Below are 21,719 nucleotides of genomic sequence, written 5' to 3' on the forward strand. Positions count from 1 at the left end.
GTGGGCAGGCCAATTAAGGCCCACCCAGCGGGAAGCGCTATGCACTTCCTGTGCGGGCTGGGGGGGGGGGGGGGGAATTCCCCAAAAGCGAGAGTGCGCTCTTTCGCGCATGCGCACAAAAGAGCGCACATCTCCCTGAGGCTAAGTGCTGCCTCAGGGAGATTGCTGACATCTATACAAACTTTAAAAATAGAAAAATTAAAAATCCTTAACATGTCCCACTCATATGACAATGTCACACAAATTGGGACATGTTAATAAATTTCACTGAAACTTTAATAAACTTTTTTAAACCCTACATGAAACCTCATCCCACCAGTGGATGAGGTTTCATGTTTTTTCAGAAGCCCGTTGGGGCTCCTGGCCTGCCCACCAACCTTAAGGTTGGACAGGCAGGTCCTTTGATTGTTTTAATTATCCTGTCAATGGCCTCAATTGGCCATTGACAGGTCGGTGGGCGGACAGCTGATTTTGCTGTGCCCCCACCTTCCTGAAGATATGAATGGGGCAGGATGATTTTGGGGGTGCCCCCCCCCACATCATCCTGCGTCATTTTTGCGTTGGCAAGCAGCCCCCGCCCCCTGCTTGCCGACGGCAAAATTCAGTCCATGTACTCTGTGACAGTTGCCAAACAATTCAACTTCTGTTGTGTACCATTACAAAAATAAAGAATGTGAACATATTAAAAGGATGGGCAGAAAACAACCAGCTAGTCCATTAAACCTACCCCACTTCATAATGGCTGGAGCATCATGACTTCTCAATCCCTGCTACCATGCATTGTCCTGGGGGAGGCCAAAAGCCCAGTGCCAATAAATGATAAAATACTCTGGAAAATTCCTCTCCGACTTCTTGAACGACCTAAGCCAATCCAAGAAATTACATGGGTCATATGTTATCTGTAAAACCAGTTATCTTCTGTATAGTACGATGTTTGGACCGGTCTACTCCCTCTTTGAAGAAAGTCAGCACCCACTGCATCAGCAGGAAATACAATTTAGACAATGCATTAGACTAGCCCACTTGGAGGGGTTCTTGCACAATGTGGGAAGGTAGATGTGTTCTCTGTTCTGCTGACAGTATGGAAATTTTTCTCCCCTCAGCCTTTGTTACCTGTGTTCCATTTGAACCCTTTCTGGTGCTTTTCTGAATTTATGTCTTGATTTTTTTAAAAAGTGCCCCCCTTCAGGACTGGCAGGAGTCAAAGCAAATTGTCAAGGTGCTGAATGTGTCCTGAATGACTAGGCATTGCTAACTAAAGGACCATTGTTTATAAACTTGTCCTAACAACAGCCTATTTCATATTTGAAAATCTCTCAACTGTCACTTGAGCGAGAGCTCAAGCTGGAACTGCCTGAGGCAATCAGTCACTGCTGCAAATTAAGATCAATGGCTCTTAGCTGCATGTGTTTTATGGAAAAATCCCAATCTATGACAGTGACCATGAACTTAGCCAATGAGATGAGTTTAAAGGCCGGCCTTTAAGCAGGAGAAAATAGATGAAGGGTTTTAGAGGCGATCAGTAATTTCTTAAGGAAATTGGAATGGACATTTAAAGTTAATAAACTTATAGGACTTTAGGGATAAAGCGGGAAAATAGGACCTCATAGTTTGCTCTACAGAGAGTTGCACGGACTCTTTGGCTGAATGGCCTCCGTCTGTGCCATAATGACTGTATGACTATGATTAAGTGGGAAAATTGCAGTAAGTGAACCTAGGTGGTTGAAGGCCAGCAATGGGACAAAGAGAAAGGGGGTTCAGAATCAGGGGCCAAAGTCAAAGGAACAGAGTTTGGTAGGTTATAGACACAAGAAGGGGCAAGCAGTGAAGGAACTTAAGTGAAGTTGAGAATTTTTAGTTTGAGATGTTTTGGGTTTTAGGAATTAAGAAAGATGGATAAAGGCAGCAATGATTAATGAATAGAACTTGCTTAAATGTCATTCTTAATCAGCAGAGTTTTGGATGAGCTGAAGTTTATGGAGGATGAGAGGCAGGCTAGGAAAGGATTGAAGTCTTAAAGTGACAAAGGAGTAAATAACAGTTTTAGTAGCAGATGGACCAAGGAAAGTACAAAGACTGAATTAGAAGTGGTTGTAAAGGAGAGGATATACAATTGAAAACTTAAGTTTGTAGTTGAGCAGGATGCGCAAGTTACAACCTGTCTACTTCAATCTAAGACTGTGCTTGAGGGAAAGTGATGAAGTCTGTGTGAAAGGTATGATGTTTCTGGCAATGACTTAAGATAATGGCTATGACCTTACCACTGTTTAACTGGAGGAAGTTAAGGCTCAGCCAAGATTGGATTTTGGATAAGCAGCATGTGAATGTGACGATGGTGAATGAGGTTGAGAGGCAAGAGGTAGATTTGAATGTCAGTTACTGTAAATGCAGAAACTTTCATGTCTTCAGATGACACAAAGAGGCAACATGCAAATAAGGATGAAGTGGCTGCCCAGGAAGATTTTTTGGGAAAACTCCATATTGGATGGTACTGGGGTAGTAGAGAAGCCATTGTTAGGATGCTTTGACAAAAATGGATTAAGTAAGTTTGGAAGCAAAAAAAGGCAGCCTTGTGGATTTGGCTTGTGGAGGAGAGGCATTGAAGAATGATGGTGTGCCCATGTCATTGGCTGCCGAGGAAGATCATAATCTGTTGCACTATGGTCACAGCCTGCTTTCGGTTTGAGTTTGATACTCTCTTGAGATGAACAGCAAGGGTTTCTCTCCCATAAGCAGACTTCACTTATATGATCAGAAGTTCATGCTGGGAATACTAAGCAAATCAGTCTGCATCTGTTGGAAGAGAAATTGAGTTAACTTTTCAGAGCAGTGACCTTTCAATCAGAACATTGAACTGAAATGTTAACTTTGTTTCTCTATGTTCAGATGCTGCCTGGTCTGCTGAGCATAACCAGCATTTACAGTTTTTATTTCAGATATCCAGCATCCACAATATTTTGCTTTTGTATTAGTGTGCTGTGATAGTTGTAACAAATATTTCATTGTTTTACTCACTAGTTGATTTCCCTCAGCAGTGTGTGTAGGTAGTCAAGAACCTGTCCTATCTTTAACGCAAGCAAGTTTAAATTATGGGAAAATAATCTGGCTGGGAAAGGGGTGGACTAAAGAGTAAAAGCACATCAGTGGGACTGGCATGGAAACATAGTTCACTTAGTGAATCCATTTTATAATGCTCTTATAACACAGAAAACAACAAAGAATTCCAAACTATCCCTATTAGGCTAATTTCATTTTACTGAGTAGCAATTCTCTGATACTAATCAGCACTAAATTTAAGAAAGGAGTTTTAACTCTGACTCCCATTCCAGATTCTGCAGAATTTTTTCTGTAGCTGGACAGGAAAGTCTCTAAACCTCCTCCAACTTAACTGTGTCTGAAAATTGGCCATTTAAGCTGTTAATCAAACTGCCACCAACCCTTGAAGCCATTCCTGTATATTATGAGTGAACAAAAGCAAAAATTGCTAAAAAGCAAATTAAAAGCAGAAAATTCTGGAAAAGACTTAGCAGGCCTGACCTGGGTGTTTTCTAACATTTTCTGACTAGGTGAATGTTTGCTTGAACGTCTCGATGCACATGCATTGTCTCAAGCAGTGTTACTTGGGAAGCAGTACTTCTCCATCTGGTTCATCTGGATTTAATCAGCATTCTCAAAGGTCTGTGTGTTCTGCACATTTAGCTCCTTATTGATGAATTCATCTTGGACGAACATCTTGATGTAATTTACCTAAAATTCCACACGGGTCAAATAGTCAAAAATCTGTAAATATGATGGAGTCACAGTGAATGTTGTTTGTGATTTTGGTTGGGGCTGTTTTGATGGTGGAGATGGAAGGGAAGCGTGATTAGGCATGTTCAAACAGATGCAGGAGAACTGGGTATAAATCCAGAAGGCAAGTTGTTGAAGTACCTCAGGAAAGTAATTTGCTGTCTTTCGAAACTAAACCATACAGGAATGATGAAGATATTGCAATAACCTCAGAATGACCTGTGTTTTCTACTATAGTTTTATGGAAGAGCATCAGTATTATAAGGCAAGTAGCTATGAAATGCACACCTGCAATGAAAGGCTACAGAATCAGAATTGCTACTTTGAGTAGACCTTGATTGCCACTTTTTACGGTTCAAAAATTGTTTGCATTAACCCAATATTTTTAATGCATTTTGTTATGGGTTGGTGGGATAACCTCATATCAGTGGCATCAGTTTTCACATAAGCTGATGACACCAAGCTCTACCTCACCACCAGCTCCTGCGATTCACCCACTGTTGTTAAACTATCTGTCCATTTGTCCAATATCCAGTGCTTGGTGAGCAGAAATTTCCTCCAATTAAGGTTGAAGGCATCATCGTAGGTCCCTACTACAAACTCAGTTTTCTAACTACATCCCCCTCCCTGGCATCTTTAAGGCTGAACCAGACTGATTGTAACCTTGACATCATATTTGACCCAGAGGTGAGGCCCTGACCACATACCACTAAGACTGCCTATTTCCACTCCCTAACATCATCTGACTCTGCCTCAACTCACTTGCTGAAGCCCTCGATCTACCCTTTACCTAGACTTGACTATTTCAACATACTCCTGGCCAGCCTGCCAGGAGTAAGCTTTACGTCATGCAAAACTCTACTGCCCTTGCCCTTGCTTGCACCATGTCCTATTTACCCATTACCACTGTGTTCACTGACCTTCAATTTCAGCCATGGCTGCTCAGATGGTAGCACTCTCCCCTCTGAATCTCAAGATTCCAGATTCAAATCCCACTTTAGCACAAAAATCAAGGCTTACACTCCCAGTTCAGCACTGAGAAGTGCTGCACTGTCAGAGGTGTGGCATTTTTCGAAAGAGGCATTAAACTGTGGCCCCATCTGCCCCCTCAGGTGGATGTAAACAATCCCGTGGGCACTGTTTTGTAGAAGGACAAGGAGTTATCACTGGTGTCCTGGCTAATATTTATCACTCAATCAATATCAAAAACTTTATCTGATCATTATAACATTTCTGTTTCTGGGAGCTTGCTGTGCAAAAATTGGCTCCCTTGTTTTCTATTTTACAACAGTAAATGTATTTCAAGGTACTGTGAAGTACTTTGGAATGTCTGATGGTCATGAAAAGTGCTATATCAATGCAATTCTATCTCTTCTGTTTATTGGGTTCCTAATTAAGCAATTTTAAAATGCTCATCCTTGTTTTCAAATCCCTCTGTCTTCCTTGCTCCTCCTTATCTGTCTAATCAACTTCACTACCACAACTCTTCAGGATATCTGCACTCCTCTCTACACCTTTCCAGTTCTGCACCTCTCTTTCTGCTTTAAGGCACTCCTTAAGATTTATCTCTCTAACCAAACTTTTGGCCATCTGCCCTAATATCGCCTTATTGGTTTGGTGTCAAATTTTTCTTAACTCTCCAGTTAAACACCTTGGGATGTTTTATTACATTAAAAGCAATATATAAATACTTGTTGTAGTAATAGTATATTCCCAAGGGGTGTTATCTGTTTTAAGTTTCTTTACTGCAGTTCATTCTTGGCTTCATTTGATTCTTTTATGAAGGAATATTTCTTTGACCTAATTTCCATAATTCACATTAAGTTAATCCTGTTGAATTCTTCAACATATTATAAAAAATATGCCATGGATTATCAGTGACGTCCAGAAAGAGAAAAGAATACTATCACAAGTCATTTTGAGTATTATTTCCATATCTACTCAAGAAAATGGTCTGGGTATTTGTTTTAAGTAGTAAACAAAAAGAAAGAGGGAAAATCCATTAAAAACATGTTTTAATGTTAGAGTAGAAATATTAGCAGGAGGTTTTTAAACCCCTAGTGAGTTGAAATCTAAAGTAGTTCAACCAGATATGGAATTGAGTACTTGGATCAAGTTTATTTTAAAAATGGGCAACCACTACTTTGTTTTCTCTTGTTTTAATATCTAAGTACCTAAATTACATTTCTTTGTGCACTTATATTAACTTGAGATATTTTATCTATGTTAGGCGTTTTTCAAGCAGAACAATGTGCCTCAGGAGAGTCGGTTTAATTTAAAGAAGAACGTAGAAGAAGAATACAGGAAGTGGAAGTCCATGACCAATGAGAATGATATCATCACTCACTTTTCCATGCAGGGATCTCCACCACTCTTCCTCTGTCTGCTGTGGAAAATGTTATTAGAGACAGATCACATTAACCAGATTGGCTACAGGTGAGCACCTTAAGAGATTTCTTACTGTGAGTTTAATGAGGGATATTAAAAATTAACAGGCTGTCTGCATGTGCGAACTATGTCCTGCAAAGTAGTTTTGATGTGGATCTGCCAGATAATAGCATGGATGTGTTTAGCTACCATCTCGTTTAATTAAAACATTTTCTTTTAATTTCTCCCTCCACCATGGCATGTATCATTCTCTTAATTGAAAGAACAGATTTGTTCCTAAGACCTTACCATTGTTACACTTTGAGCTATCTTGATGTGCAGGAGTTGAAATTTTAATTGTCATCTTAATTGGGTATTGTTTTTTGACTTCCTTCAGAGAAGAAATCGTGCCCCCCTCATTTTGAAAAGTGGCCACATACAAACCCACAGCCTGCAATTGTACAGGGTGTTTGTGCAACAGTATGTTTCATCCTTGAATATAGCCCTTACAATTCTTTATGCACAAGACTTTACTGTGCTTTTAAAAAATGCAAATTGTGTGAAGTGGGGTGACCTGCTTATGAGATGTGTGGGGTGTTGTAGTCAGTATTACAAGTAAAGGCACAAGACTTGTATATCTCGCATGTCAAGTCATGATTGCACCTCCCTCTTAGTAAAAATGCTGCAACTAAACCAAGGAGAAGGTGTAATTACAGTGTCTCAAGTTTACCTAAGCAGCTTTTCGTAAATATGGGTATAGAAATTTATACTGGGTAAGATAAAAGTAAGGACTGAATTATGTCCTAACCTCCACCCTCTAATCACACTTCATTTGAAGATGACAGTATTTCAGTGTGCAATAATAATGGAGATAGACCTGTACTTAATGTATATATGATAATGAGATTCTGTTTATTGGCATTGTCAGTTTTTAGCTGATTCAAAATAAATTTTAAAAATTACTTTATTTTTCATCTACATAAAATTAAATTTGTATTGTAATATAGTTTTGCCATTAATATTAAACCAGTGGAAATGTCTTTATTCCTATTTGCGGTAGCAAAAGAAGTAAATGCTCATATTATAAAATGCCCATTTCTCTATTCTAGTTCTTCACAAATGTGTTATGTCATTTGTATATTACTATATTACATTAATTTTCTGTAAATTATGTCCTTTGAAAAGAGATTTGTTTTCTTCACTTGACTGCAGAGTGTTGGAAAGAATAGGAGCTAGAGCTTTGGTTGCTCACGTTCGAACATTTGCTGACTTCCTAGTCTACGAATTTTCAACCTCTGCTGGAGGACAACAACTGAATAAATGCATAGAGATCCTCAATGACATGGTGTGGAAATATAACATCGTCACCTTGGACAGATTGATATTATGCCTGGTAATTGCAGTTCACTGTTATTCTCTTTTAAAGTTTCTTAAAAAGCATTTTATGAATGGGAATATGTCATGCAGCATTGTTGATATTTCAGACCAACAAGATTTTTGAGGCACTAGAATATTGTAACTTGGATAAATGAACATTTTTGAATTGAATATATAACACCTTAAGATTTTCATAGTTTTTGTGACTTGAATGCCCCTCAAAGTAAGCACTGAGTTTTCTTTCTATTTTTGACACCCATTTTGAGTCCTCTCAGATAAGGTCCAACAAGGACTAATGCTGATGTGCATTGGAATTTGGAATTTATGGTTCTGATTTGTTTTCCTGTTCACCCGCACAACTAACTTTTAAGAAATCTCGTTTGACAGATTTCAAAGGGAATTATGTGTAATTTATCTTATAACTGGATTGTTGATATTGTAACTGATGGATAGGATTTCTCTCCTTTTGTATCTGGAGTTGTGCTCTACTTGATTCCCCCTCCCCTTCAAAGTAAAATGTAGTTGGCCTAGATTTTGCAGTGAGCAGAGAAGCAAACTTACTGATAACCTCAAAGAGAGCCGCCCACAAAGAACTAGAGATCTGTGGTGTGGAGTTGCTCTTTGCCAATGAAAGTTTAAATCTGGTGCCAAATCAAGGGGATCTCCAGGTGTATAGCTGCAGGATGCCAGCCAGCAGGGTAAGCAGCCAATTACATTGAAGTATCTTCACAAACAGTAAGTTAAAATCAGTGAATCCCTTCATTATTAATTTTAATTTCCAGATAACAAAATAAATGTTTGTGAATATGGGTTAAGATCAAGGCTGCAATATAAGCAAATTTTAAACAGTTCAAAAACGTGGAACTTTTTATCATAATGTAGAATTAGTTTTTCAGGGTCGGTAAGGGTGGTCAAGCAGTAATGAGAGGTTAATATGCCATTTAAAAACCTAGTTGTACCTCATTCAACAACAAAACTTTTTCCAAGGGTTTTTACAGTAAGACATTAGACGTTTTCATCAATTCACTGACTGCTTAAGGATTGCGGTCTGGGGAGGCAGTGCCTCAACAGAGCACCTTCTGGGGAGATTCACTGATAGCACCTTCTAGATTTCCACGTTGTTCTGCACATCTGTAGACTCCTGAAATTTCCGTTGGTTTCAATAGAGTACTGACAGCTTTGCCACTGGTACTACTGCAAAAGCTGGACAGTAGTTGTTAAATCTGTGAGGCACAACGAAGAATGAGGATGTGAAAGTAACCAGCCACTGAAATTCCCCAAAGCTTATCATCATCACCTTCTTTTGTCTATTGTAGAGAAAAAATTGACACTATTGTTAGCAATGACCTTCAAAAAGCTCTATTGTAATGGAAGCTTGGATTTTAATTTTAAATGTAGGCTTTGCGAAGTCATGAGGGAAATGAGGCCCAAGTCTGTTACTTCATTATTCAGCTACTGCTGTTAAAACCAAATGATTTTAGGAACCGAGTGAGTGACTTTGTGAAGGAAAACTCCCCAGAGCACTGGCTGCAGAGTGACTGGCATACAAAACACATGAACTACCACAAGGTGAGTGACTGCCTCTGGTCATCTCTAATGTTTTATGTCAGATATAAAACTAAAGGTATTGATGCAAGGTTTTATAGTTTAAATATCAGTAGCAGATCCGTGGTCCTCTTTGTAAAGACTGTTCTGTATCCATTTTCCATTTCTAATTGAGAATAGTTTTTCATGTATTTTGTTAGTCAATATTGGTAGCCCTTGACATACAAAAAGCTTCATAGCCGTGACACAAATGTATCATTTTTATACAGAACTTAAAATTTATCATTCTTCAAAAATTAAACCTTTTATTTTTCAAAAACTTACCAGATGAAAGGCATTTTCAAATCTTGTGTTAAACGGATTGTGTAGTGAAACAACTGTAAGCTAACCTGATAATCATGAAATCTTGGTAGTGCTTTTGCTTGCATGTTGGATTCAGTGATTCCAAAAATACGAACCTGTTTTTCAAAGCTTTCAATCATGCACCTCTAGCCAAAAGGAGTCTCATGCTATTTTCTAAATGTTACTTTTTGGTGGTATATATGTCAATTTCAAATTGCAGAATTCCATTCACTGGAGGAAGACATATATAAATGACAGTTACAATCACAAAAAGTATTTAATGACAAAGTTACCTAAGCTTTGGACCTTGATTTCCCCTTTTAAAAATTGTGTTAATGATTTAGGGTTCCAGTTACAGCACTAAATGGAAATCATTGAAATGAATAGGGTGAACTTCTGTTCTGCCGTTCTTCCTTTTTTGACAGCATATTCTAGCTAAGTTTGTAGTTTGTTGTATTTTGTGTTCTTGGCTGTTATAATTATTTTTAAAAGTACACTTAGAGCGAAAAGTGAATTTTAATAGATAGCATTAAAAGGAAAAGAGCAGTCGGTAAAAAGATGAGCTGAAGGCAGGGTGGCTTTTAATTTCCTTTGCCGAGCAATAGTCCTTTTAAGTTGCGTGGGTGTGTGACTGCCCAGCAATCCAGAATTCACCAGTAGGGGTCAAACAGACGACGTGCAAGCAGAGGTTCCCAGAAGCATGCATGTGCAGCTGCATGGCAATCTTAAAGGGACCATGCAATGTGAGTAACAGCCCACACATATAGTAATGGGGAATTAGAGGGATAATTTCTACTGAGCACAAGTGGGTGAGGGGCAGTCATAAAGGAGTGGGTTAATTATGCGCGCTGTTCCTGCGGGAGTTGTAATGCCATTATGTATGCTGCTGATTAGGTAACCACATAAATTAGGCAGTAGCCTCATGCCTATTTGTGAATCCATGTTTATTATCCTGACAGCCTTTTAACAATGGTTTGAGTGGGCACTCATTATCACTTAAAATATGCAATGAATGCTGCTCTGAGAAGACATCTAAAAGTAAGCTTTAACTTTACATTTTATGGGCTCAAGAGGAGCAAAACGCCTCTTCCAGGCAATTGAGTGCTGTTGGAGCTACATTCATCCGGCAAATGGGGAGAATTCCATTATATTCCTGGCCTGTGGTTTGTAGATAGTAGGCAGACTTTGGGGAATTAGGAGGTGAGTTTCTCGCCACAGAATCCCTAGCCTTTCACCTGCTCTTGTAGCCACAGTATTTATATGGCTGGTCCAGTTCAGTTTCTGGTCAGTTGTGACCCTCCCCAGGGTGTTGATGGAAGATTCAGCAATGGGAATGCTGTGGATGTCATGGGGGTGTGGTTTGTGTGTCTCATGTTGGAGATGGTCATTGCCTGGCACTTGTATAGTCTGAATGTTATTTCTATTTGTTGACTAAATGTTGTCCAGGTCTTGTTGCATGCAGTCTCAGACTGCTTCATTATCTGCACAGTTATAAATGGAACTGAATACTGCACTTATCAGTGAACATCTTCACTTCTGATCTTATGATAAAGGAAAGGTGGTTGATGAAGCAGCTGAAAATGTTTGGGCTAGGGCAGTGCCCCAAGGAACTCCTCTATTAATGTTCTTGGGCTGAGATGTTTGGCTTCCCACCAACTACAGCCTTTGCACTAGGTATGATTGCTGGAAGTGGAATTTTCTGCCTAATTCCCATTGACTTCAATTTTGCTAGAGCTCCTTGATGCCACACGCAGTCAGGTCTTGCCTTGATGCCCAAGGCAAGTTACTCTTCATCTCTCCTCTTACATTCATCTCTTTTGTTCATGTTGGGACCAAAGTTGTAATGAGCTCTGAAGCCAAATGGTGCCGGCAGAACCCAAACTGAGCATTGATGAGCATGTTATTGGTGGGTAAGAATCGCTTGATAGCACTGTCAATGACACGTTATGCTCTCGGTTTGAGCTCTGATCCTAATGAATTTAACATTTAACCCTGTACTGGCCCAATTGTAATACAAGTCAATAGTAATGTAATTTTTCTTCCTTCATTCTAATTAAACTAGATACTAAAATAAGGTATAGCATTTTTTGCATTTATTATTTTTTAAATCCATTTCAATTTGTACATTTTAAGTCAGCTTTTCCATTTCCCTGCTGATATCTGAGCTGTTTGATGTTTACTGAAAGTGATTGCTACAAAGCTTGTGAAGCAAACTTCAGAGCAGATATTATGAACTATACTAATACTTTAGCACATAGAAGAAACATTCTTTGTTAGCACCATACCAACTGCTCAGCTAAAGATGGCTCCAAGTTTGAGAAATGGTTTGTCATAACTGGAGCTTTACATTATTTGGTCTAAAACCTCATTTGAATTGTCTTGCTATAAGGACTCTTTGGGCACAGTTCAAGTAAGAGGAAAATTGATGTAATTTTATGACATGACCAAAATCAGATGTTCAGTTGTACAGTAATCATCCAATGTGGTTCAGCTCAGTGATAGATAATGGATACGTTACTCAAGTTACATTCTTATTTACAACCATTATAAAGTGAGCCCCAAAGGTTTGACTGAATTTTATTCAATCGATTTTTTGACTTAACATTTAGTTTTTCTCCCCCTCTTCCCATCCCACTTCTATTAATAGTAGGAAAACTATATTATTTGTGGAATTTGCAAATGTAGACAACCCTTTTTTTAAAAATTGCACAAAACGTTTATTTTTTCTTCAAAGGTTCATTGGGAGACCATTTCCAAGATAGTAGGGTCCCACTATATTCATTAAAATTTGACAACTTCATTCCACAGCAAGCTATACTTCATGGTCAAAGTTTGCAAAATGTTCAAGATAGTATGAGTATCAACACACAAAAGCGCTAAAGAAAATCTTGGTTTGAACTTATGCACTTCATGTAGTCAGCAGTTCAGGTCAAATTCATTCTTGGTATCAATCAGCATTCCAATCCATTAATTCAAGTAAAGACCCTTGAAAGATTTTGTTTTATTTTTGCATGGAAAATATAATTAACCAATGGAAAATATTGCTGTATCCAGATTTGAGGTAGCCATTGACTGTAATCATAAAAATATTTTTAAGATAGCTGCCTGAAACTAAGATTGCAGTTTTCAAGCAGAATAATTTGTCAGCATTGTTGGCGAGGCTTATTGGATAGCAATCAGAGGAACCAGCGGTGTACCCACTCGGCAGATGCAACCCTTCACATTTTTTATACAGATATATAAAGGTACAGCTCTGTTTGGAAAGGCATAAGAAAGCCTTTGGCTTGCAAGGCTGAAGTGGAAAATCTCCACTAGGGAAAGGAAAGGTCATTGAGTTTTTGTTCAGGTCAGAACCTCATTTGTCTTCCTTTGTGTGTGGGTGCGTATGTTTCAAAATCTGTTTTTAAACATAGATTTGGTATGAGAAGTGGCCTGCAAACTCATTATACTCTGTACAACAGCTGTTTAATAAATCACTAGAAAATTTAGTTTGAAAGGTTTTTATGTCCTTTTGTTATTAAAGACTGTAACCTTTTCATATAAACTGTTGCTCTTGAAAATAAAATTATGCTGCTAATTAATATTTAAAAAGACAGAATTAGAAGTGCAAAATATTTATAAGAAATTTGTGTAGGAATAGAATCCATTTTGACATCCATTGTCTGAAGGTTCTCTATTTGTTGTTTTTCTCTTTCAGAAATATCCTGAAAAGCTGTATTTTGAGGGCCTGGCTGAACAGGTTAATCCCCCCGTCCAGATTCAGCCTCAGTATCTCCCCATTTATTTTGGAAATGTCTGCCTTCGATTTTTGCCAGTGTTTGATATTGTAATCCACAGATTTTTAGAATTACTTCCAGTTTCAAAATCTTTGGAAACACTTCTTGATCACCTAGGAGGCCTATATAAGTTTCATGGTAGGTTTTTTGTATTTTGGAATATTCAATAGACATTATCTATTTCTTTGTGCATTAATGAGATAGATGTAGTTTATATTTTTTCCATAACTAGCTCAGTTTCAATCCTGTTTTTTTGTGTGGCAAGTGAACTGATATGTTATTCTTAGCATCAAGGTTGCTCATATTTTAAGCCTATTATCAGCAAATGTAAGATGGAATTTTCAAGCCTCTTAACACCAGCAGGGCAACCTAATGGAAAATTACAAGTGCGGTGCCAATGATTTTCTGTTGAGCCACTTGATATGCACGAGACACGGCCAGTGGTGCAGAATCTCAAAAAGATTTGCCCCTACTGAAGAGAGAATACTCATCAAATACACTGCAGGAGCAAGATTTTTATGGCATCCCTAAGTTATAAGTTGACTGTTTTAAATGGGATGAAGTGAGGGGAAAGAATTAATGTGGTTGTAATCTGGAATCCACTGCCTAAAACCAAGGTGGAAGTAGATACAATAATAACTCCCAAGAATTGAATAAATACTTGAAAAATTTGCAGGGCCAAGAAGGCAGAGATCGCGGTGGAACAGAGAGCTCACGGTGAGGTATCGGTGATTGCTGGGTGTTGGAGTGAATCGGGTGTAGGTGATTTGAATGTGGGGACCACACGGATCGTAAGATGGGTTTACTGGGTAGCTTGTTAGGCCGAGAGGAAGTACTGCTGCTCCTCCTGGCCCACAAACCAAGCTGTAAAGACACTTGCTTTCTGAATCCACACACTGTCAGTTCCCTTTATCTGCCAGATTTCCCAAGGCTAGGGAAAACGAATGTTCATGGGTCAAAAATAGAAAATGTAAATGAAAGAAGGTTTTAACAGAGCTGATTGGTCACTTGTCCTGTCACCGTTAAAGCCAGAAGTAGGTGAATTTGGATTGAGTTTGAAATTTTTATCATTTTAACTTCCCACCTGATCCAAACCTACATGTTTTGGGGTTAAATTTGTCCCCAAGAGATGACACAAGGAAAAACTTCTATGCAATGAGTTAAGATTTGGAATGTACTGCCTGGAAGGGTGGTGGAAGCAGATTCAACAACAACTTCAAAAAAAATTGGGTAAATTGGAAGAGTGAAGGATCCATGCTGGGCCATGCATCCAAAGAAGATTGCTAAGCAACAGGGTTCTTCTTGTTGAATAAGTGGAGGACATTCGTGTTTGGGAAGGATTGGATGATGGCTATGTTAAGGCTTTATGGGAGAGAGGGCAGTGACCTGAGATTCCTACAGCAAGTAGAGATTTTGAAAGATGGAAAAGGTGTAAAGGGTATTTGAGAAATTTGTCTGAAGTGATGAATATACTTAATTGTCAACACTACAGAGTGAACTAGAAACTGTTTCAAACCCCAAGTCATGTCAGCGCTCAAAATGAATAGGATGTGTGAGAGATTTTCTTTTACAGTATGTAAAAGAAAGTAAATGTAAAGAAGTGTATTATTTAGGTATTGTTCTAGGTTCTAATGATCAAGTTTTCTCTTGGAGAAGAAAATTAACCACCTGATTCTTTATAGAATCAAATAATTATACAGCACCGAAGGAGATTCTTAGGTTCTTGTGTGTATCTGTTCTTTGAAAGAGCTGTCCAATTAGTCCCACACCCTTTCTCTTTCTCCTTGGCCTGTAGTTTTTCCTCTTCAATTATTTATCCAATTCCCTTTTGAAAGTTTTTGTTAAATCTGTGTCACTCTTCCAGATCTTGCATTCCAGATCATAACTCGCTGCGTAAAATCTTCTTCCTGATGCTGTCTCTGGTTCTTTTATCAATCACCTTAAATCTGTGTCCTCTGGTTACCCACCCTTCTGCCACTGCAGTTTCTCTTTATTTGCTGTCTCAAAATTCCTTCATGATTTTGAACACCTCAATTAAATCTCCCCTTATTCAATGAAAAGAATAATCCTAACTTCTCAGTCTCTCAATGTAACAATTGAACAATCTTGGTGGACAATCAGCCAAAGAATGGCACTGATGGTGCCTTCAAATATTATTGCACTCCTGATTGTGGGGAGAATTTGCATTTTTATTTTGAAAAGAAATGCTTGTTCTGTTTTCACTAAATGAACTAAAATATAGCATCTCAGATATATTTTTTTTCAGTTGACTGAGGGACATGCATTTTTGTTTCCACTGTAGACCGGCCTGTGACCTACCTGTACAACACACTTCATTATTATGAGAGACATCTGCGAGATCGCACAAATCTTAAACGCAAGCTCGTTCATGCAGTCATTGGCTCACTAAAAGATAACAGACCGCAAGGCTGGTGTTTAAGTGAAACCTATCTGAAATCTGCCATGAATGCACGAGAAGACAATCCATGGGTTCCTGACGACACATACTACTGCAAGTTAATTGGTCGATTAGTAGAGAATATCCTTTCTCTATGCTAGCTAGATTGTCTTGTGCAGCAAGTGAACACCACAAAAAGCCTTGATTAGTCAATATAATTTCATTAGAGGATATATGAATCACAACCAGAATATTGCCTTTACAAGAAACACACCCGACTGAAAGTTTGTTAAATTATTATGTTGAGGTTTCTTCCAGAGATTCAAAAGATTTTTATGATTCTTATGTTTTCATTAAAGTACTGATGTGAAGTAATTCATTGCTACATACAGGATTTTTGAATTAGTGTCCAAGTGTAGCGAAAGCATTCAAGAAACTTTCGAACAGATATTGGTAGTTCTAGATGATTAATGTTTATTTGTAGTTTATGCAGAATAAGTTTGTCCAGTTACGATCCTCTTCATCTTGTTCAGCTCCTACTATATCTGCAGATTAAGACACAACTTAATTAATAAGAATGAAAATATAGTTGTTTTGTTTATTTTACATAGAAACATAGAAAATAGGAGCAGGAGTAGGCAATTTGGCCCTTCGAGCCTGCTCCGCCATTCATTATGATTATGACTGATCATCCAACTCAATAGCCTGCTCCCGCTTTCTCCCCATATCCTTTGATCACTTTTGCCCCAAGAGCTATATCTGACTCCTTCTTGAAAACAGTGTTTTGGCCTCAACTACTTTCTGTGGTAGCAGATTCCACAGGCTCATCACTCTCTGGGTGAAGGAATTTCTCCTCATCTCAATCCTAAATGGTCTACCCTGTATCCTCAGACTGTGATCCCTGGTTCTGGACTCCCCCACCATTGGGCACATCCTTCCTGCATCTACCCTGTCTAGCCCTGTTAGAATTTTACAGGTTTCTGAGATCCCCCCTCATTCTTCTGAACTCCAGCGAATATAATCCTAACCGACTCAATCTCTCCTCATATGTCAATCTTGCCATCCCAGGAATCAGTCTGGTAAACCTTCGCTGCACTCCCTCTAAAGCAAGAACATCCTTCCTTGGATAAGGAGACCAAAACTGCACACAATATTCCAGTTGCGGTCACCAAGGCCCTGTATAATTGCAGCAAGACATCCCTGCTCCAGTACTCGAATCCTCTCGCTATGAAGGCCAACATACCATTTGCCTTCTTTACCACCTGCTGCACCTGCATGCTTACCTTCAGCGACTGGTGTACGAGGACACCCAGGTCTCATAGCACGTTCCCCTCTCTTAATTTATAGCCATTCAGGTAATCATCTGCCTTCCTGCTTTTGCTACCAAAGTGGATAGCCTCACATTTATCCACATCATACTGCATCTGCCATGCATTTGCCCACTCACTCAGCTTGTCCAAATCATGCTGAAGCATCTCTGCATCCTCCTCACAGCTCACCCTCCCACTTAGCTTTATGTCATCTGCAAATTTGGAGATATTACATTTAGTTTATGTAAATCATTAATATATATTGTGATTAGCTGGGGTTGCAGCACTGATCCCTGCAGTACCCCACTAGTCACGGCCTGTCATTTGGAAAAAGACCCATTTATTCCCAATCCTTGTTTCCTGTCTGCCAGGCAGTTTTCTATCCATTTCAACGCACTACCCCCCAGTCCCATGCACTTTAATTTTACATGCTAATCTCTTATTTGGGACTTTATCAAAAGCCTTCTGAAAGTCCAAATAAACCACATCCACTGGCTCCCGCTCATCAACTCTACTAGTTACATCCTCGAAAAATTCCAGTAGATTTGTGAAGCATGATTTCCCTTTCGTAAATCCATGCTGACGCTATCCAATTCTGCCTCTGTTTTCCAAGTGCTCAGCTATTAAATCCATTATAATGGACTCTAGAATTTTCCCCACTATCGACATCAGGCTGACTGGTCTATAATTCCCCGTTTTCTCTCAACCTTCCTTTTTAAATAGTGGGGTTACATTAGTTACCCTCCAATCTGTAGGCACTGTTCCAGAGTCTATAGAATCTTAGAAGACGACCACCAAAGCATCCACCGTTTCTAGGGCCACTTCCTTAAGCACTCTGGGATGTAGATTATCAGGCCCTGGGGATTTATCAGCCTTCAACCCCATCAATTTCCCCAACACCATTTCCCTACTAATACTGATTTCTTTCAGTTCCTCCCTCTCACTAAACCCTGTGTTCCCCAACATTTCTGTTGTGTTATTTGTGTCCTCCTTTGTGAAGACAGAACCAAAGTATGTATTTAGTTGGTCAGCCATTTCTTTGTTCCCCATTGTAAATTCCCCTGCTACTGACTATAAGGGACCTACATTTGTCTTCACCAATCTTTTACTTTTCACATACCTATAGAAACTTTTACAGTCAGTTTTTATGTTCCCCGCAAGCTTACTCTCGTACTCTATTTTCCCCTTCTTAATCAATTCCTTGATCCTCCTTTGTTGAATTCTAAACTGCTCCCAATCCTCAGGTCTGTTTTTTTAGCTAATTTGTATGCCTCTTCCTTGGATCTAATACTATCTCTAATTTCACTTGTAAGCCATGGTTTGGCCACCTTTCCTGTTTTACTTTTGAGCCAAACAGGAGTAAACAATTGTTGCAGTTCACCCATGCGCTCTTTGAATGTTTGCCATTGCCTATCCACCATCATCCCTTTAAGTAATGTTTCCCAATCCATCATAGCCAACTCGCGCCGCATACCATCGTGGTTTCCTTTATTAAGATTCAGGACCCTAGTCTCAGAATCAACTACATCACTCTCCATCTTGATGAAGAATTCTATCATATTCGGGCCGCTCAGCCCAAGGGGCGTCGCAGAACTAGATTGCCAATTATTCCTTTCTCATTACACAATACCCAGCCTAGGATGGCCTGATCTCTGGTTGGTTCCTCAACATATTGGTCCAGAAAAACATCCTGTTTACACTCCAGGAATTCCTCCTCTACGGTATTGTTACTAATTTGATTTGCCCAATCTGAATGCAGATTAAAGCCACCTATAATTACAGATGTTCTTTTATTGCATGTGTCTCTAATTTCCTGTTTAATGCCATTCCCAACATCACCACTACAGTTTGGGGGCCTAAATACAACCCCGGCTAATGGTTTTTGCTCCTTAGTGTTCCTCAGCTCTACCCATACAGATTCCACATCGTCGGAGCTATTATCTTTCCTCACTATTGCGTTAATTTTCTCTTTAACCAGCAATGCAACTCTACCATCTTCTCTTTTTTGTCTGTCCTTCCTAAATACTGAATTTCCCTGGATGTTCAGTTCCCATCCCTGGTCACCCTGCAGCCATGTCTCCGCAATCCCAACTATATCATACCTGTTTATATCTATTTGTGCAGTTAATTCATCCACTTTATTGCGAATGCTCCTCGTGTTAAGGCACAAAGCCTTAAGGCTTGTCTTTTTAACATTACTTGTCCCATTCCCACTGTTTTTCACTGAGGCCCTGTTTGATTCTTGCCCTTGATTTCTCCGCCTATCACTTTTCTTATTCAGCTTTCTGTCTTTTGTTCTTGCCCTTGATTCCCCCTCCTCTGACTCCTTGCATAGGTTCCCACCCCCCTGCCATTTTAGTTTAAACCGTCCCCAACCACTCAAGCAAATATTCCCCCTAGGACATCAGTCCCGGTTCTGCCCAGGTATAAACCTGTCCAGTTTGTACTGGTCCCACCTCCCCCAGAACCGATCCCCCGTGTCCCAGGAATCTGAAACCCTCCTCCTCCTACCATCTCTTCAGCCACATATTCATCTGATATAGCCTGCTATTTCTACTCTGACTAGCACATGGCACTGGTAGTAATTCTGAGATCACTACCTTTTGAGGTCCTACTTTTCAACTTCCTTACTCACTATATTCTGCTTTTAGGACCTCATCCCTTTTTTTTAACCTATGTCATTTGTATAAATATGTACCATAACCACTGGCTGTTCACCCTCCTCCTTCAGAATGTCCTGTAGCTGCTCTGAGACATCCTTGACCCTAGCACCAGGGAGGCAACATACCATCCTGGAGTCTCATTTGTGGTCTATCTATTTTCCTTACAATTGGATCCCCTAAAACTATTGCATTCCCACACTTTTTACTCAGAGCCAATCGTGGTGCAACAAATTTGGCTGTTGCTGCTTTCCCCAGAGAGGCTATTCCCCTCAACAGTATCCAAAGCGGTGTATCTGTTTTGCAGGGGCATAGCCACAGGAGATTCCTGCACTGCCTGTCTAGTCCTCTTGCTCTGCCTGGTGGTCACCCATTCCCTTCCTGCCTGTGGACTCTTAGCCTGCGGTGTGACAACCTCTCTATACATGCTATCCACGATACTCTCTGCCTTGCAGATGTTCCATAGTGTCCCCAGCTGCCGCTCCAGTTCTGAATCCTGAGCTTCCAGGAGCTGCAACTGGAGACACTTGCCACACACATCTTGGGCCTGGGCACTAGAAATGTTCCTGGCTTTCCACATAGAGCAGGAGGAGCATACCACAGCTTTGAGCTCTCCTGCCATGACTTACCCCTTTAAATTAAATTAAACCTTTTGGATGATACTTAATATCAATTACTCTAGGGCCCTTTTCCCTGCTGCTTGTTGTTACAGAACATAGCCCTTACAAACGATGAACCACAAAATAAGATCTTAAAAACTATACGTGAAAAATACTTACCTGACCGTACTTATGGTATTCAAAGGATCACCTCGTTCCCTCCTACCAAACTCCCTCAGTCACCAAACTCCAACTTAAGCACTCTACTGCAGCCCAAAGCAGCACTCTGGTGCAGACAAAGTCAGCACTGTAAGATTTTGTTGTGATTTGAGGTCTTCTATTGGCCATAATTCCTATTGAGCATGGGTCATGGAAGCACTTGTTTTACTCTTTCTTGATCTATAAGAATTAGTCAAATTAGAATTATTTTAAATATTGTGTAATTATTTGGTACATAAGAATTATTTTTTGAACAATGTACTTAGTAAGGTATGGCTGTGAATAATCTGCAATTTTATTTTGTCTCGTACTTGTAGAAAACTTTAGTCACTGTTACACATTCAGTAATATTTCCCTTAATCAGTACACCAATGGCAGGAAAATCACCTGGTCCATTTCCAAACTGTGACTGGCGATTCAATGAATTTCCCAACCCAGCAGCACATGCCCTTCATGTAACCTGTGTGGAACTTATGGCATTGTCTGTTCCAGGGAAGGAAGTAGGAAATGCACTTCTTAATGTCGTACTTAAGAGGTAACTTCATTTGGAAATTGACTTTGTTCAGTTTGGACAACAGTGGCTTGGAAGGAAGGTTTTAGCTTTAATATGTAAATTAATTGTATTTTGCCAAAATGTGATTTGACTGAATTCTATGATAATCACATGGGTTAACTTATTAGATATTAGTGATACAAGTAATTAGAACTAAAAGTCAGTCCACCCTGTAAAGTGTGAAAATCTGGGAGTGTCATTTTCTTCACTGTTGTATGTGCTTGTGCGTTATCAACTGTAAAGATCACAAACACGCCTTCACCCCAGAGTAATCTTTATAGCATATTTTACACTAATTTCTTTCATCTCTGCTTTGTTTCCATCCATACCTTTCAATACAAAAGAAGCTGCACATTGTTGCAAAAATCAAGTTGTTTCTATCGAGTCTTGTGAGAGGAGTGAGTTGGGTGGGATTATAAATTTTGTCTTTGTAGAATGGTGAGCATGTATCACAACATATTTTTGTTTAAAATCGTAATTTTCTGTGAAATTTATGTGGGTTTTTAGCTTAGTACCCTTTCGAATTCATGATTCTTTGGATGCTTCTCCTTGTTAATGTGTCAGAAAAATCTTGTATGGAGTGTTTCTAAAACTAGGCTGGTGTTTTTGTCAGCAGGGCTGCCAGCATCTGTGCAGAGAGCAAATGTTAATTTCCAGGTAGATGACCTTTCATGATCTGATGTTCTTATAGAAGTTCATTTACAAGAACACAAGAAATAGGAGCGAGAGTAGACCATTTGGCTCGTCGAGCCTACTCTGCCATTCAATACGATCATGGCTGATC

At 39.4% G+C, this 21,719-nt stretch overlaps 1 protein-coding gene across 5 annotated transcripts in view; it reads left to right on the top strand.

Moving 5' to 3' along the window:
- med23 (mediator complex subunit 23) overlaps positions 1-21,719 on the top strand; it is a 94,999-nt gene that overhangs the window by 40,172 nt on the left and 33,108 nt on the right. For 3 of the 5 annotated variants that reach the window (XM_041187637.1, XM_041187638.1, XM_041187639.1), the window contains 6 exons: positions 6,020-6,225; positions 7,369-7,549; positions 8,932-9,102; positions 13,118-13,334; positions 15,499-15,735; positions 20,752-20,917. In XM_041187637.1, the coding sequence (XP_041043571.1) occupies positions 6,020-6,225; positions 7,369-7,549; positions 8,932-9,102; positions 13,118-13,334; positions 15,499-15,735; positions 20,752-20,917 (1,178 nt within the window). The remainder of the gene's footprint in view (positions 1-6,019; positions 6,226-7,368; positions 7,550-8,931; positions 9,103-13,117; positions 13,335-15,498; positions 15,736-20,751; positions 20,918-21,719) is intronic. The other 2 variants (XM_041187640.1, XM_041187641.1) reach the window with 1 other exon arrangement.

Source organism: Carcharodon carcharias, chromosome 5, assembly GCF_017639515.1.
Source record: "Carcharodon carcharias isolate sCarCar2 chromosome 5, sCarCar2.pri, whole genome shotgun sequence".
Taxonomy (NCBI): Eukaryota; Metazoa; Chordata; class Chondrichthyes; order Lamniformes; family Lamnidae; genus Carcharodon; species Carcharodon carcharias.